The following is a 13,468-nucleotide window of genomic DNA, read 5'->3' as shown; positions in this document are numbered from 1 at the left end:
GCACTTTGAGTTCCTTAAAGGTTGACAAGTGCTATACAAGTATAACCCACTTACTATTTAGCGTCTACGTTATCTCATTCTATCTGCTTTTTTGTCAAACATACCTTGAGCATTGTTTCCATATGTTCATGGTCCACTGTTTGGACATTATTTCAAGCTATTTTATTTTTCAAGCTATTTTTATTTTATTTGGGACGGCGTGGCGCATTGGGAGAGTGGCCGCGAGCAACCCTGATCCCTGGTTCAATCTTCACCTAGTACTAACCTCGTCACGTCCGTTGTGTCCTGAGCAAGACACTTCACCCTTGCTCCTGATGGGTGCTGGTTAGCGCATTGCATGGCAGCTCCCTCCCATCTGTGTGTGAATGTGTTTGTGAATGGGTAAATGTGGAAGTAGTGTCAAAGCGCTTTGAGTACCTTGAAGGTAGAAAAGCGCTATACAAGTACAACCCATTTATCATTTATAAGCTTGACTATGGTGCCGAATAGCAGTGCTATGCTCGTACTGTTTCATCAAGTCGACCACACAATCAGTCATTTTTGATGATTTCAATGAAAATCATCCGCTGCTTCTTCTAAGCACTGTCCTTTTCGCTTTCTTTTTTTAGTTCCAGTGGTTGGGAAACAAAGTTGTGTCAAACTTTAGCTATAAGCCATTGCTAGTAAGACCAGATGTTTTTTGTCGGATTTTCAGATCTTGCTACGCTTACTAATGCTTGTACAATATCTGAAATGTTTGCTTGCAAGTTGAGGCATAAAAATTAGCTTTGAGACAGCTCTTATCTCAAAACACTTGTTAGAGGAAGCAGAATGGAACATCTTAGCATTGGCCTTCTTTCTTCTCTTACACACATACTATTTTCTGTAGTTTAATGGTGTCATAAAGTACCAGCCTGGAGAGGGAGTGGAAGAAAATGTGTGTGTGCTCGGCACACACCTCAAGTTAACTGTCAAGGATATGAAACCTAGGTGGACAAAAGCATCAGAGACGGGCGACCAATTTAGAGACTGCTTCGACCTTTAGATAGCGCAGTTCATTCTCACAGTTGTGGTGTTTCTATTGTTTGTAGTTACTCCTGTTTTTGTTTTTTTTAAATACATTGCTAAATTTAAACCTCATCCTTTTAAACTACCTTAGAATTAAAGGATCTCAGTAGACTCCTTTACACTGTATTTAAATGTTCCATGTTCACATGTTTACATGTTTTTTTGTCCATAGGAGAAAGACATTGTGACTATACAGGCTTTTCTAAAGGCCAATAAAGCCAGAGACGACTATAGAACCCTGAGTAAGTCAGCATATGTCCCTGGATTTATTGTCAATGTTAAAAAAAGTGTTTTGTAAGTCCAATTTATCTTTATGTACAAACAAGCTGGAGCCAAGGACCCACCCTTATCAGTAGTGCGCAAGTTTGTCCACTTGCTGGAGCAGAGCACTTTGGATCTGCAGGAGGAGCAGGAAGTGTCGCGACTTAAGGAGGAAGTTGTCACCAAAATTCGCTCCAACCAGCAGATGGAGCAGGATTTGAACTTGATGGACATCAAGATTGGATTGCTGGTGAAGAACAGGATTACACTGCAGGTGGCTAAACCTCGCTTTGATATGTGCAGATGTCGGTAATATTGGATCATTAAATCATTGTGTGAAAATGGCACACATTTTCTGTTTCTCCTGAAAGGATGTTGTGTCCCATAATAAAAAAATGAAGAACGTAAAAAATAAAATGAGTACAGATGACCAGGCTGCAGCTGACAAACTGGGAATAAAGGGGTTAAGTAAAGGAAAACGAAAGAAACTGGAGGCCTACCAACATCTCTTTTATCTGCTGCAGGTAAATCAGTAGTGTGTCTTTTCTGTATCTCACAAATGAATAATCTCACTTGACCTTCCTTTTCTTTCAGACCAATCCATCCTACTTGGCCAAACTCATCTTCCAGATGCCCCAAAACCGGTCCACAAAGTTTATGGACACTGTGATCTTCACCTTGTACAATTACGCTTCCAACCAGCGAGAGGAATATTTACTGCTCAAATTATTCAAGACTGCTCTCGAAGAAGAAATCAAGTAAGGCCTGCAGCATACATTCCCTCTCTAAATGATGGGTACTAGTTTAGAGAATGGTTCTAATTTACTGCAATGTTCTCACTCGGTCTCAGGTCTAAGGTTGACCAGATTCAGGACATCGTCACAGGGAATCCCACAGTCATCAAGATGGTGGTGAGCTTCAACAGAGGAGCTCGTGGCCACAACACTCTGCGCCAACTGCTTGCTCCTGTGGTTAAAGACATCATTGAGGACAAAAGTCTTGGCATCAACACGAACCCTGTGGATGTTTACAAATCCTGGGTTAACCAGCTGGAGACAGCCACTGGAGAGGCCAGGTAGTAAAGCAATGTCAGACTATGTAAAGGATGGGGGTCAGTTGTCAAATAACTTGACATTTTATTTGTGTGTAAAATGTTTTTAAGATGAAAAAAAATGACATACAGTACAGGCCAAAAATTTGGACACACCTCATTCAATGAGTTTTCTTTATATTCATGACTATTTACATTTTAGATTGTCACTGAAGGCATCAAAAATATGAATGAACATGTGTAGTTATGTACTTAAGAAAAAAAGGTGAAATACCTGAAAAAATGTTTAATATTCTAGTTTCTTCAAAATAGCCATCCTTTGCTCTGATTACTTTTTTTGTACACTCTTGGCATTCTCTCGATGAGCTTCAAGAGGTAGTCACTTAAAATGGTTTTTACTTCACATGTGTTCATTCATAGTTCTGATACCGTCAGTGACAATCTACAATGTAAATAGTCATGAAAATAAAGAAAACGCATTGAATTAGGTCTGTCCAAGCTTTTGGCATGTACTGTATAAGAGTAAAATGTTAACAGCTCTGTCTTTGTGTTATGTGCCACAGCAAGTTACCTTATGAAGTGACTCCTGAGCAGGCCATGTCACACGAGGAAGTGCGCAACAGGCTGGAGGCGTCCAGTCTGGCACTTCGCTTTGCAACTGATAAAGTTCTGAACTCCATTGTGTCCTCTCTGGATAATATCCCGTAAGTTTTAGCCTCTGGCAAATGTCCATGTCTAGTCTTTGTCTTTTCTGACAGTTTTATCTTGAGCAAAAAAAAAAATGTTTCTATGTATTTCAATTGTATAATGCAGATTTATTCCCCCCAGGCCCAACTCGTGATATTGTAGTAAGTTATTTTGCACACTATGGCCCCGTTTACACTGCACACTAAATCAGATTTTTTTGCCCTTAAGTGACACAGATCTGATTATTTTTTTGCCAGTCTAAACACTCCAAAGTGCTTCAAATCTGATCTTTTGGCATCAGATTCAGGCCACATCAGGAGGTTGTCCTGAATCCAATCTTTTCAAAAGTGATTTTAGTCTAAAAGCAATGCGACCTGAATGTGATTTTTTTTTTTTTTTTTTGGTCAGCTTCGGACGCAGTCGCCAGCGGAAATGGATATTTCAACATAACCTACTGTTACGGTTTCTATTTAAGATGACCAAATTTTCGCTGCGCAAATAATTGGCTATACGTAACACATTAATATATATTTTGATCCCAAAGAAATATCGATTGTTAAAAGACCCAAATTGACGTTGTGGCACATTTGCTTACATGTGAGTCGAAAAATAAAGCTAACGTAGATCTGTGCTGATGTCCGTGTCTCCTCGATTTAACAGCCAGAAAAATATTACAACCCTCCCAAATATATTACATTATATACATCATATATATCTTTAATTTACTTTCACGTTAAACACAAATTTTTAAGGTGATGCGACTTATTTTATGGTCAACGTCCCTTGTTTTCACTTTATCAAAGTGCGCTTGCAAGTGCCGTCGAGGCCACATTGGGGCCTATGCACAATTACAGTGGAGACTGATAAAAATCACATTTTACTTGCAGTGTAAAGAGTCAGCTGGAAAATATGGGATCCAAAAAAAAAAAAAAATCGGATTTGGGCCACTTTGGTCTGCAGTGTAAACATATTCTTTGATTTGGGACAGTCCTCAGCTTCTAAGTTGGGGGGAAACATTTGGAAGTACCAAAGTTTTAAATCCAATAGATGGTACTAATGCTTCGATAAGACCTTATAAGTGCAGAACCTATTTATTGACATGCATCGTAAAGGTTTAGCATTGATCTCTTTTAAACAGGCATAAATAGTCCGAAATAATTATTAGTCCAAAGTTTGTGATTGCCTTTTGCCTCCACTGTCATTTTCTACAATCACATTTGTTTGTTTTCAAACATTTTTTTGCATGCAGTTATGGCATGAGATATGTAGCAAAAGTTCTGAAGAACTGCCTCCACGAAAAGTTTCCAGATGCATCAGAAGATGAGCTGTTGAAGGTAAAAGTCTTCAGTTTAATAATTTATGAATTTAATATTTCTCATGAAACACTTTTGTTCCAATTTTGTTTGTGCTCTCTATCACTATGTATGCCTCTATTACTTCCTATTACAGGTTGTAGGAAACCTGCTTTACTACCGCTACATGAATCCTGCCATCGTAGCTCCAGATGGATTCGACATTATTGACCTGTCAGCGGGAGGCCAGCTCCATGTTGACCAGCGACGCAACCTGGGGTCTGTGGCAAAGATGCTCCAGCATGCTGCTGCCAACAAGCTGTTTGAGGGCGAAAACGCGCACATGACGCCTATGAACAACTTCATATCTCAGACATATGAGAAGTTTCGGTGAGTATTCACTGTTAGTAATGTGCTGATTCTGCAGATGCCTATTTTTTAATACAGCTTTGGTTAATGTGATGCAGTCGATAGTTTTCCACACAAAGGAGGCAGAAAGACTTTCCAGTAAGAACATTTTAGACAAACAGTCAGCCCTATTGCAACAGCCATTCCAACTAAGACCTGGAACATGTTGAGCTGACAGGAAAAAGTTCATGCAGTTTGGCAAAGGGAAAGGCAGAATTTGCCAAGTCAGCATTTGTGATATCTGTTTTCTCAAAAACAGGTTTGTATATTTGAAGCAGACCAGAATTTGGCCTTTTTAAAAAAAGTGGAAGTATCATCTCACTTCCTGTTCATCTTTTATTTTTATACATTAGTCACTGAAAATTAGGGATGTCCCGATCAATATTTTTGGCTTCAGATCAGATATTTATACAATAGATTATAGAAATAATACGTATTTTATAGCAAGTAACTAAAGTAAATACAATAAAACAGTTTTTAAATATAATTTAAACGTGCGAGTATTACTGTAAATTAGATAATGTATTAATACATGTATGGTATTGAATCCTGCATAGACTATTTTAAACAAACTAAAGAGGTTAGTACACAACTAAACAAAAGCAAGAACTATTTGCTCCTATTTAAATCATTTGGGTTTGCCCTTTATGTCTCTTTATCCAGAGACTTATTACTAACTTTGTAAACGGTAACAAAAAAAACGAAGATTATTTTGTAATAAGAAAAAGAAAAATGTTTATCTAATAACTTTAATATCAGGTATACAGTACAGGTCAAAAGTTCGGACACACTTTCTCATTCAATGCATTTTCTTTATTTTCATGACTATTTCCATTGTAGATTGTCACTGAAGGCATCAAAACTATGAATGAACACGTGGAGTTATGTACTTAACAAAAAAAGTTGAAATAACTGAAAAAATGTTTTTTATTCCAGTTTCTTCAAAATAGCCACCCTTTGCTCTTATTACTGCTTTGCACACTCTTGGCCTTCTCTCAACGAGCTTCAAGAGGTAGTCACCTGAAATGGTTTTCACTTCGCAGGTGTGCTTTATCAGGGTTAATTAGTGGAATTTCTTGCTTTATCAATGGGATTGGGACCATCAGTTGTGTTGTGAATGAGAAGGTGTGTCCCAACTTTTGGCCTGTACTGATATTAAACCAGGTCCAGTAAAGAGAAAGTTCCCGCTTCAAATACCGCTTCTTCCATCTGAGTTGCTGTTGTTGTGTCCTTAATCAGGACACAACCCTTTTAGGTTGCCCACAAAGGAGAGCTTCATCGACATAGAAGCTCAACCATGACGAGCCAGATATGTTTTCTGGGCACTACATAACGGCTGCCCACTATTCCTCAAGTGAGGATGGGTCAAATGCAGATATGATAAAGACGATCATCTTCTGTTAGGGGCCACGTTTCCAGAGAGCTAAGGCCCGGGGAACCAATCTTCTCTCCTCACTAGCATTTTTATTTATTTTGTGCAAAAAATATAGTCATAGATTATTTGACAGAACTCAACTGTTTTTAGGAGTCTGCTGCAAAATATTCCCCTGAGGTTTGGAAGAAGTAAAATATAGGCTACATTCGCATTGCAGATCAATTTCAATGTTTTGTCCACATGTGACCTGTATCTGAATTTTACACGTCAGAGTGAACAGCACAATCCCAATTATTATTATTTTAATTGTGTTTTTTAAAATCAGACCCAGGAATCTTTTGTCTGAACATTCAGGTTGCGTTCATCAATCGAAAGATGACAAACATCACAATTCGTAGCCAAAACTGAAATGCGCAAAAGTAAATGGTAGAAGAAGCAGCAAATAGTCAATGATGGAAAATAAATATATTTTTTTTTATAAGTGATTACAATCTAGGTAGCTTTGCTTCAATGCCCTGCTTCTCACACTCCTAACCCACACACTTTTCTGTACAGACATGGAAACAAGTGCCCCGCAACCTCACAAACTACCCTAGCTAAAATAATTGCCGCCTTCCCTAATGTCCTACTGCATATCAAATAATAAATATTGACTTGAGTTGTACGAACTTTTTGAAACTGCCATAAATGTGCCAGGACTGACACAAACGGGAACTGTAAACACGGGGCTCAGCATGTAATGTCAATTTTTGAACACATTCTATTCACATTAGTCATGCAAAGAAGTCACAGGATGTTTTTTGTAATGTGAACCGCTACATAAAAAAAAAAAAAAATCTGATTTAACAAATTTTGAATTTGTCATCGTACCATACCATAGCTATCTATAACCTTGCCATGTTAACAAGAGTGTAACATTTAGATCACCAACTATCCAACCCTGCAAAATTCTGCAAACTTGTTGCTCTTTTTTTGCAGGGTATTTTTCCAGGCTGCCTGTGATGTCCCTGAACCTGAAGAGAAGTTTAATATTGACGAATACTCGGACATGGTGACCCTTAGCAAACCCATCATCTACATCTCAATCGAGGAGATCATCAATACTCATTCTGTAAGTTTGTTGAAAAGTTTTCTGCGATTTGCACCTTATCTTTTTCTTGCTAATCAAATATTCCTCCAGCTGCTTTTGGAACATCTAGAGGCCATCTCACCAGACCATAACGATTTACTGCATGAGCTCCTTCAGGACCTGGGAGATGTCCCGGATGTTGAAACATTACTTGGTACTGACTTAAGAGCTTTCTGAGTGATTTAAAAAAGTTAATTAATTTATACATGTTTTGTTCAAATGAGGCGAAGGAGCTGTTCATAGCAGTGACACAAGCCGAGAGACTGTCCTCAGCCAACTGGCCAAGACTGAGATCTCCCTCACTCTGACCAGCAAGTTTGAGCTGCTCGAGGGTGACGACAAAGACTTGAAGACTCTCATGACCAAGTAAGTCACATGACTAGGGATGTCTGATACAGGCTATCTTACCAATTTCCAATATTGCTCAGCAATTCATATCAACTAGTCTTTTGTACGACTCCAAGTGAAAAATAAGTTCCTTTGGGGGCTGTTTTTTTATGCACATGCATACGAAGCTTAAGCAGTTGCTAGCCTGACTGGCAACTGGACTAAAAATTCAGTGAAAGAAAACTGTAGCCTTGGATTGACTTTTTTCTTTTTTTTTCTTTTTTTTAAAGAAACATGAATATATACATTACATGCCAAAAGTTTGGACACGTTCTCATTCAAAGTGTTTATTTTTTATTTTTCATGACTATTTAGATTATAGATTGTCACTGAAGGCATCACAACTATGAATAAAAACGTGGAGTTATGTACTTAAAAAAAAAAGTTAAAATAACTAAAAACATGTTTTATATTGTAGTTTCTTCAAAATAGCCACTCTTTGCTCTGGTTACTGCTTTGCACTTTCTTGGCATTCTCTCGATGAGCTTATCAGGGTTGATTATTAGAATTTCTTGCTTTATCAATGGGGTTAGGACCAGTTGTGAATGAGGTGTGTCCAAACTGTTGGCCTGTACTGTACTTTTTATGTTTATTTTTTTTTTTATTAACTGTTCTGATTTATTTCTCTATGTACAGTAGTTCCAAGCTTACACATGTACAATTGTGTGTTTACATTTTTATGTCTTAATTTGTATTCTAGCTGTATTTTATACTTTTTTTTTACTTAAAAACACATTGTATTCTTTCTTATGTGTGTATTTTGTCTATTGTTAAAATGCTCTTGTGCAACATACTTTTTTGGTTGAGGGAAAATTCTAAATTGTGATGTCACTGTCAGACATGAGGTTATGGCACCACCTAATGGAATTTTTGCAATAAAAACAAAAACTGATAGCCAATATATCAGAATACAGTAATATTTCTGCAAATGCAAATTATTCTGACCCACATTTTACCGTTGATTTTTTCCTTAACAAAAATAACTAAGAACTATCATATTGAGAATGTTTTTTGAACGTCTTTCAAAGGAACGGCTCTCTTCAAAGAGACAAAAATCCCATCTCTAACATTAAATTTACCAAAATATGCAGCAGTTCTTCGTTCTTCCCACAAACTAATGTTTGGTGACATGTGGAGGGACAAGTGGTAGAAAAGGGATGGATGAATGTGGTGGAAAATTAACACATTATTCTTTATTGTTACATCTTTTACAGTACCGTATTTTCCGCACTATAAGGCGTACCTAAAAACTTAAAATTTTCTCAAAAGGGGACAGTGCGCCTTATAATCCGGAGCGCCTTATATATGGACCAATATTGAGCCACAACAGGTCTCAGAACTACGGTAAGCAGCCGGCGATTTAATTTTTCCCCGTAGAAGTGTGCGGTGCATGCTGGGATATATGACTGCGCCAGGCCGTGCCGTTTCATTTCCATTTGTGTTTTTATGTAAAGATCCCAAAATGGCTCCTATTGAGAGACATGATTTCAGGAAAGCAGGAACTGTCACTGAACTGCTAGACAACAGCAGCGACACTGACTCCATTAACGACGTCTCGAAATAGTGCAAAGCAATAACAATATATCAATAACTCAACTTTGCTCAAACGATAATATCACACAACACAACACGAAACAAACATGTAAAGCTCACTTTATTAAGTTATTCCTCATCCATAAATCCCTCGAATTCTTCTTCTTCAGTGTCAGAAACAAACATGCCACAAGAGGTCTCGCAACTACGGTAATCAGCCGTCTACCTTGTTTTCCCTCGTAGAAGAAGAAGCGCGCGGTGCATGCTGGGATATATGACTGCGGGAGGCGTGCCGAGTTTAAACTCAAGGCGATCAGTCACGCAGTAGAACACGGGAATAGAGCAGCAGCCAGAAAATTTAACATTAACAGCAGCGACACTGACTCGTTTAATGACGACTTCGGCGAGACGGAGCCGGGCATTTTGGGTGCCATATTCGCCCAACTGTTTGATTCAAACACTGAAGAAGAAGAATTTGAGGGATTCCTGGGTGAGGAATAACTTAATAAAGTGAGCTTTACATGTTTATTTTGTGTGTTGTGTTGTGTGACATTATCGTTTGAGCAACGTTGAGTTATTACTATATTATTGCTTTGCACTATTTCGAGTGTTACTATATTGTGATTGCACTAACGTTTGATTTACCGTAACAGTATCAGACTGTTTTTTACGTGTTTATTGAATCGGGGAAAATAATAAAACAGCTGTTTATTTATTTTGGGAGTGAACGGAGTTGTCAGAACGCTGGTTTGTAATCTATTAATAAAGTTTGACTGACCTATCTGACTGTTTTGTTGACATTCCCTTAAGCGCAGCTCAATCTAAAGGATGCATAACGTAACCCCAGCATCTACTGTAGCATCTATCCTTTTCGCCTTTTAATGTGGTGCGCCTTGTATATGAACAAAATATTAAAATAGGCCATTCATTGAAGGTGCGCCTTATAATCCGGTGCGCCTTATAGTGCGGAAAATACGGTATTTACATTTCACAAACAGTTTGTTCAAATTAAGATAAATAGTGCAATGTAAAAAAAATGCAATTTTTTATATTTCGCCTCAACAAATTAGTCATTAAAAATTAGCAATAGTTGAGTAAAATATACTATCAAATAGGACGTTAGTCTTAGAATAAATTCACAAATATAAATCTAATTATTGCTAACACAATTTGTAAAGCTGTATATTTCTGTGTATCACAAACTTTTGATTAAAAATAAGCACACTGTAGTACAAGTAGGAAACTATGTACTAATACAGTCAAAAACATTACAGGTACTTGATTTTCTTTCACACAGACATGATTGTCTTTCACACAGGCAGTGAAATAAATTTAAATACGCACAGTAAAATTTATGATGTGAATAAATCATCAGTATTAAACAAAAAAAAAGGTATTATTCGATTCTTCCTACTTTTTTTGGGACATGGTAAATTGTGCATGAATTACTTCCGATTTAAATTCTTAAAAATGTCTGAAACACAAATCGTTCTCTTACCCAAATATTGCAAATTGTTGGTTTTGTAATCCAGAGGATAAACTTGGTAATAAATTCACACTGCAGACATACTAGTAGCAGCAAGTTTGTTGCTGTGTGGAGCACAGCACAGTTAGGTACAGTCCAGTACAGAATGTCAGTATAGTTATCGGCAGAAAAAACAAGCGCTAAGACAAAATATCGAGATATATATCGTGCATCGTAACATGGCAAAAAAATATTGAGATATTAAAAAAAGGCCATATCCCCCACCCCTAACTGAAGGCATCAGAACTATGACATATGTTAAGTGAAAACCATTTCAGGTGACTACCTCTTGAAGCTCATCGAGAGAATGCCAAGAGTGTGCAAAGCAGTAATCAGGGTGGCTATTTTGAAGAAACTAGAATATTAAACATGTTTTCAGTTATTTCACCTTTTTTGTTAAGTACAAAACTCCACGTGTTCATTCATAGTTTTGATGCCTTCAGTGACAATCTACAATGTAAATAGTCATGAAAATAAAGAAAAGGCATCGAATGAGAAGGGGTGTCCAAACTTTTGGCCTGTATTGTATAGTCATACAAATTAATCCGAAATAAAACAAAGCCGCAAGTCATACAATATTCAAATTGTAATACATTCAATAACCTCCTTGTCCCCTTTTTAAAAAATGGTTTGGTCCGCAACGCGGTTCATTTTTCCCGCCATGGTTTTTCCTCATCTAGATTAAGTGAGCGGGAGCGAACTCCAGCAAGTGAGCGGGAGCGAACTCCAGGAAAACCATTAGGAATGAATGTTCTGCAACAATGTGTATTCACTGACAACCGATAAGTCATGGATCAAACACAACAGCAGGAATATTAACAATCCTTGAACATCAAGTTTACATTTTAAACTTAATTGCGCCGAGTGTCAGTCCATAGCGGCCTGCTACTCTGAACTGCCAACATCTGTGTGTCAGGGACAACGAGCAGGCAAAAAAATGGTGTCCTAGACAACCAACATATTGCAAATTCCAGGCTGGCTAATTCTCCCACATCAGCATCAACTTCACTGTGGCTGTTAAGGTCGACTAGTCTGTGCAACCTCTAATAATACCATGACGCATATAGTTTTAACTTGACCTCAAGCCTATGAAAAACCTTCTGAATTAAGTAGTGAAAATATTGGGGTCTTCTCTCTCACGTCTCATGATGAAAAACACTGCCAACGTTAGAAAGTCTTCCCAGAAGAATGGAAGCAAAAAAACTTGCAAACGGGGAGCGGTTGACTTCACTCAGTATTTATTCCATTTCCACTTCCTGCAGGGATATTGGCCGTGTGTCCCAATAGTTGTTTTTTTTTCTGTAAGTATGTTAACAAATAACTTCAAAAATGTCACATACAGAATGAAGCCGCAATGACCTTTGTATTGTCCCTGACATTTGTGGCATAGTTGTTGTTTTTTTTCTATTGGACTATCTCCCAGTGTCCCAGTTTTTCCTGCACTTGAATCATTTCCTGTCCAAACAGGAAGAACCCTGCTGGCTGTGGTTATCTTGCCTATAAATATGTATCCTTCTGTTTCTTGTAGAACGCTATGAGTTAATACTGTGTATGCTCAAGGCTTGCCTGTAAACAACAGTGGCATTTGTGTTCATGTAAATAACTTTTTGTGTTAAGTAATTTTATAAAAATGTGTGATTTTTCAAAATAACACTTACAGAATTTGGAACAACAAAACATTGCTTGCAGGAGTTTGCACGTGTGCAAATTGTTGTATGGGGGCGTTTATCCCTGTGTAACATTCTGAACAATAAACGATAAATAGGGGTTTCCAAAAAATGTATTTTAGAATTAATCATGATTTTCACTTAAATAAATAAATGGGTTGTACTTGTATAGCGCTTTTCTACCTTCAAGGTACTCAAAGCGCTTTGACACTACTTCCACATTTACCCATTCACACACACATTCACACACTGATGGAGGGAGCTGCCATGCAAGGCGCCAACCAGCACCCATCAGGAGCAAGGGTGAAATGTCTTGCTCAGGACAAAACGGACGTAACGTACTAAGTGGGATTTGAATCAGGGACCCTAGGGTTGCGCACGGCAACTCTCCCACTGCGCCACGATTGTAACGATTCTTAATCAATTGAAAAAAACATTTTTAAAAATCCCAAAAAATAATTACAAATAAAAAGTAAAAAAAATAATAAAGTTGTATTTTTATTTGTGTTGTCCAGCCACTCGGGAAACTCATACTGTTTATGTAGATGCCCATATCTGCTGTACAGATTTACTTTAGAAAAGAGAAATTTCGTCTTATTTTTATATGACTTTATTAAATTTTTGGGTAGCATTGACCAAAGTCAGTTTTCTTTTAAGTAATATAGACATTTATTAGAGCTGTTTACCTATTTTATGTAGGAATGTAGTTAATCATACAACTGGCACCCAATATTATTAAAGTATTGATTGTGAATCAAAAATCGCTTTGAATTAAGAATCAATTCTGAATCGAATCGTGTGGTGCCACAAGATTCACAGCCCTAATAGATAAACGTCTTATTGATATTGTGATTGAAAACGGTAAAGAAAACTAACCAAGAACCAAAATGTGTAAAAAAAACAGCAAAAAGTGAAACAAGCTTAATATAGCAAGACGAAGTGAAAGTGTTATTACGAATAACTGAAATATGAACAATACAGCATATTTCTTTAAACATAACTTTTAAAACAGTCGTCCCTCGCCACATTGCTCTTCAAATATTGCCACTTCAGATAGTTGGAGATTTGTGAGAGATATTTTCAAATTATTTTATTTATATTGGACA

General features: G+C 37.4%; 1 protein-coding gene across 1 annotated transcript in view; it reads left to right on the top strand.

Moving 5' to 3' along the window:
* Positions 1-13,468, top strand: part of iqgap2 (IQ motif containing GTPase activating protein 2) — a 111,617-nt gene that overhangs the window by 94,800 nt on the left and 3,349 nt on the right. Inside the window, exons 22-32 of the mRNA XM_061906334.1 lie at positions 1,220-1,289; positions 1,374-1,582; positions 1,680-1,832; positions 1,903-2,066; positions 2,159-2,383; positions 2,923-3,063; positions 4,296-4,380; positions 4,496-4,728; positions 7,100-7,232; positions 7,302-7,404; positions 7,475-7,616. Of these exons, the coding sequence (XP_061762318.1) occupies positions 1,220-1,289; positions 1,374-1,582; positions 1,680-1,832; positions 1,903-2,066; positions 2,159-2,383; positions 2,923-3,063; positions 4,296-4,380; positions 4,496-4,728; positions 7,100-7,232; positions 7,302-7,404; positions 7,475-7,616 (1,658 nt within the window). The remainder of the gene's footprint in view (positions 1-1,219; positions 1,290-1,373; positions 1,583-1,679; positions 1,833-1,902; positions 2,067-2,158; positions 2,384-2,922; positions 3,064-4,295; positions 4,381-4,495; positions 4,729-7,099; positions 7,233-7,301; positions 7,405-7,474; positions 7,617-13,468) is intronic.

Source organism: Nerophis ophidion, linkage group LG07 (assembly GCF_033978795.1).
Source record: "Nerophis ophidion isolate RoL-2023_Sa linkage group LG07, RoL_Noph_v1.0, whole genome shotgun sequence".
NCBI lineage: Eukaryota > Metazoa > Chordata > Actinopteri > Syngnathiformes > Syngnathidae > Nerophis > Nerophis ophidion.
Note: the sequence above shows the minus strand (reverse complement) of the source record. Positions and strands in the feature narration are given on the sequence as shown.